Source organism: Oryza glaberrima, chromosome 2, assembly GCF_000147395.1.
Source record: "Oryza glaberrima chromosome 2, OglaRS2, whole genome shotgun sequence".
Lineage (NCBI taxonomy): Eukaryota > Viridiplantae > Streptophyta > Magnoliopsida > Poales > Poaceae > Oryza > Oryza glaberrima.
This window is the reverse complement of record NC_068327.1, coordinates 20,261,855-20,265,411: the sequence shown is the minus strand read 5'-3', so window position 1 is coordinate 20,265,411 and position 3,557 is coordinate 20,261,855. Positions and strand designations below refer to the sequence as shown.

The 3,557-nt window shown below is 50.9% G+C and overlaps 2 protein-coding genes across 3 annotated transcripts; both read left to right on the top strand.

The window, feature by feature from the left end:
* Nucleotides 1-202: 202 nt before the first annotated feature.
* LOC127761250 (ethylene-responsive transcription factor ABR1-like) lies at nt 203-963 on the top strand. The gene is made up of 2 exons (XM_052285516.1): nt 203-422; nt 521-963. Exons 1-2 carry the CDS (start codon nt 203-205, stop codon nt 961-963), a joined length of 663 nt encoding a protein of 220 aa, XP_052141476.1.
* Nucleotides 964-2,068: 1,105 nt separating this feature from the next.
* On the top strand, nt 2,069-2,807 carry LOC127764754 (uncharacterized). 2 transcript variants are annotated; one of them, XR_008015943.1, is made up of 2 exons: nt 2,069-2,273; nt 2,344-2,807. XR_008015943.1 is itself a non-coding variant. In XM_052289670.1 (2 exons), the coding sequence occupies exons 1-2, from the start codon at nt 2,097-2,099 to the stop codon at nt 2,736-2,738; spliced, it is 537 nt and encodes a 178-aa protein (XP_052145630.1). In that variant the 5' UTR covers nt 2,069-2,096; the 3' UTR covers nt 2,739-2,807. The 2 variants fall into 2 exon arrangements, 1 of the variants encoding a protein (XP_052145630.1); XM_052289670.1 differs by having other exon boundaries at nt 2,379-2,807.
* Nucleotides 2,808-3,557: the final 750 nt, after the last annotated feature.

The following is a 3,557-nucleotide window of genomic DNA, read 5'->3' as shown; positions in this document are numbered from 1 at the left end:
TGGAAACGCTGCCCATACGCTTCTTTTCCTTATCGCGTTGGCCATATCATACACACGCCTCACTCACAAACTCCACTATAAATAGGCCTCCCTCCCCCACGTATCGATCGTGCCCTCAGCAAGATCAAGTGCACGTTCGATCTCGACGTCGCCACGCGAAATCCCACTGGACAGACAGCGTTCTTGAATATAATCTTGATCGATGCGGCCGCCGGCAATGGCGGCGCTCTTCGAGGCCGCGGAGACGGCGGCCATCGTGGCTGCGCTGACGCGCGTCATTGCCGACGGCGGGCGTGGAGGCGGCGGCGGCGTCTGCGTGCAGCCGCCCGCGCCGTCGTTGGTCGTGCCGCCGCGGGCGGGAACAGGCGGCGGGCGGCGCGTCGACGTTGCGCGGGAGGAGGAGATGGTCGGCGTCGTCTCCGGTACCTCTGTTTGTTGCTCCATCCTGTGCTGCTCGACCCGGAACGGATGATGATGATGTGTTGTGTTGTGTTGTGTGCTGCGATGTTTTAATTTACAGCGGGAGATCACGCCGGCGAGGCAAGCGTGGCCGCGGCGGGGGTGGTGGTGGCGGCGCCGGCGACAGCGCGCAGGTACCGCGGGGTGAGGCGGCGGCCGTGGGGCAAGTGGGCCGCGGAGATCAGGGACCCGAGGAAGGCGGCGCGCGTCTGGCTGGGCACCTTCCGCACCGCCGAGGACGCGGCGCGCGCCTACGACGCCGCCGCGCTCCGCTTCCGCGGGCGCCGCGCCAAGCTCAACTTCCCCGAGGAGGTGTCCCGCCCGTGGCAGGGTCACGATGTCGATCACATGTCCTGCTCGCCGTCGTCGATCTCGAACGCTCGCTTTCTGGGTTCGTGGACCTTCGGACCGCCGCCGCCGCCATCGCGGTCCGTCGCGGCGGCGGCGACGACTCTGCTTGGTGGGAGCCATGGAGGCAACGGAGCAGAGAACGGGAGGGAATAGCGCGCGAGACAAAAAGGGCGGGAGAGATGGGAATCGTCGTCCCGGGTACTCCTAGTCCACAGAACTTGAATTAGACTCGCATTTCGTTTTGTTTCGGCATAGTAGTATTTATTTTGTTTTAAGTTGGTGGTGTAGCCTTTTCTTTTCTTCTTCTTTTCGTTCTTCTTGGATAATGCTGCTGCATTTTGTTCGATATTATCGGTAGTACTGTTTGGTGATGTTTTAATATATTTCTAAATAAAAGTTACTTGTGTTTCTCTGTACATATAGACTCATGTCGTCTACATCTTCATTCTGTTTAGATTCTTCTTGAACCGAATAATTTCATAAATTTCGACCATCATTACAAAATCAGTCCTTCAGATAAGAGTACATTACTCCCTAAATTTTATCCACGTGGACAGCTGACTTGGTTATGCTATGAAGACGCTTAGGTGGTGGTAGGTGGAACCTACATGGCAGTCATGTATAAACAATTTAAGAACTGTCCATTACTTCTCTCTCCTTTCTGTTTTAGTTTTATTTTAAAAAAATAATAACATCCTTTTCTCCTCTCTTTTTTTGAATTTTATTTTTTTTATGTGACTGATATTTAGATCCTACCAACATATTTGACGTCACAATGATATGCCACGTTGTTGTACGGAGTGGGTTGAAATATGTTTGCACCTATATGTCATCTTGAATAAATTTAAAGATCCGAAAATATATTATTAAAGCTCAGACAATATATGACACACCTACGAAATATTTAGGAAGCTTCCATATGCTCCACTAATAAAAATCATATCTTCTGAAAGACTCCCTGCCAATTGCACTGAGGTGACAAAGCCATCCGTCCCCGACTTCCGAGCTGGGAAATGACGAGCAGCTTCTGGAAGTTCCATTCCATGGGAACGCTGCCCATGTTTTTCCATCCTCATGGATGCCACCGTGTCTGCACGAATTTCCCTACCTTCTTTCCCATATCGCGTTGGCCACGCGTCACCGATCGAGCCCCCGTCCCGACCAGATAGAGATAGATCATCGGCTTCACTGACAAAGTCCACTATAAATTGGACTCGCCCGCCCACCTATCATTTCCTCAGCAAGGTCATGTGCTAGTGCTTGTCACTGGGGGACACAGCAGTTCAATGGCGGAGACGGGCCCGGCGGCCATCGTGGCTGCGCTGACGCGCGCCATTGCCGACGACGGACGTGGAGGTGGCGCGACGTTGGGCGGCGGTGCGCCGCTCTGCCCGCGCCGTCGTTGGTCGTGCCGCCGCGTCATGCCGGAGGAGGAGCTGGTCGGGGTCGTCTCCGCGGCGCGGGTACCTCTGTTTCCTCTCCCGCGTTGCTCTCCCGGCTAGCGAACGGATGCTCACGTACGTACGTGGCTAGCTGCTGTGTCGTCTACCGATGTTTTACGTGTACAGTGCGAGGTAGTCACGCCCGGCGAAGCAAGCGAGGGATCAGTGGTGGCGCCGGATGCGGCGGCGGCGGCGGAGCGCGGGGTCAGGCGACGGCTGTGGGGGCAAGTGGGGCGGCGGCCGAGGACGCGCGCGGCTACGACGCCGCCGCGCTCAGCTTCCCGGAGGAGGCGTCTCGCCCGCGCGCCGCAAGTGGCAGGGTCACGTATTCACGTGTCGTGCTCGCCGAAGATCGATCGCGCACCGGGATGGCGCGGAAGATCTCGGTTCGTCGTCGCCGGCGCGAACACGGTGTCTTGGTGGGTTCTTGGACCTCCACCTCCGCCGCCGTCGCCGTCCGCGACGCGCCTGGCCGCGCGCGGCTGACTCCTCTGCTTCGTGGTATAGCATTTTTCTTCTTTTTGTTTGGATAATGATGTTGCATTTTGTTGGATATTATCGGTACCACTGTTTGGTGATGTTTTAATTTCTAAAAATAAAATTTCCTCGTGTTTCTTTGTACATACTCCTATATAGTATACTACTGTCGTATAAATCTTCACTCTGATTACGTTTTTCCTTGAACTGAACAATTACATATGAACTTAGGCTGTCATCTTTAACTAATAACAGGCAATATTCTTATCCTAAGAGTACACGCTGGATATATGGACTCAATTTTTGTCCACATGGACGCCTGACTTTGGTATAAGTTAGGCGTGCACCAACTGGAATAACCACCCTTTGTTACCTCCTTGTCAAAATGAGACCTTACTCCCAGTATCTGATTTTAGTCTGCAACTTTGACAACTATCCTTTCATTAGTAAATAACGATAATATCTAATATAATTATATAATAATGTAGAAATACTTATGAAGAAAAATCTACCCATATGATTTGTATATTTTCCATTTATCAAAGTAATACTCTTGATTTTATCTGATGTTAGTCTGCAACTTTGACAACTATCCTTCCATTAGTAAATAACGATAATATCTAATATAATTATATAATAATGTAGAAATACTTATGAAGAAAAATCTACCCATATGATTTGTATATTTTCCATTTATCAAAGTTTTAAAAGTTTGACTAAATAAATTCAACAATCCCATATATTTTAAATACGGAGGAAGCAATCCTTTTATTAAGAAACACGGTACTAACACAGATGCTCACCTACACGAATACAAACTTACCCATA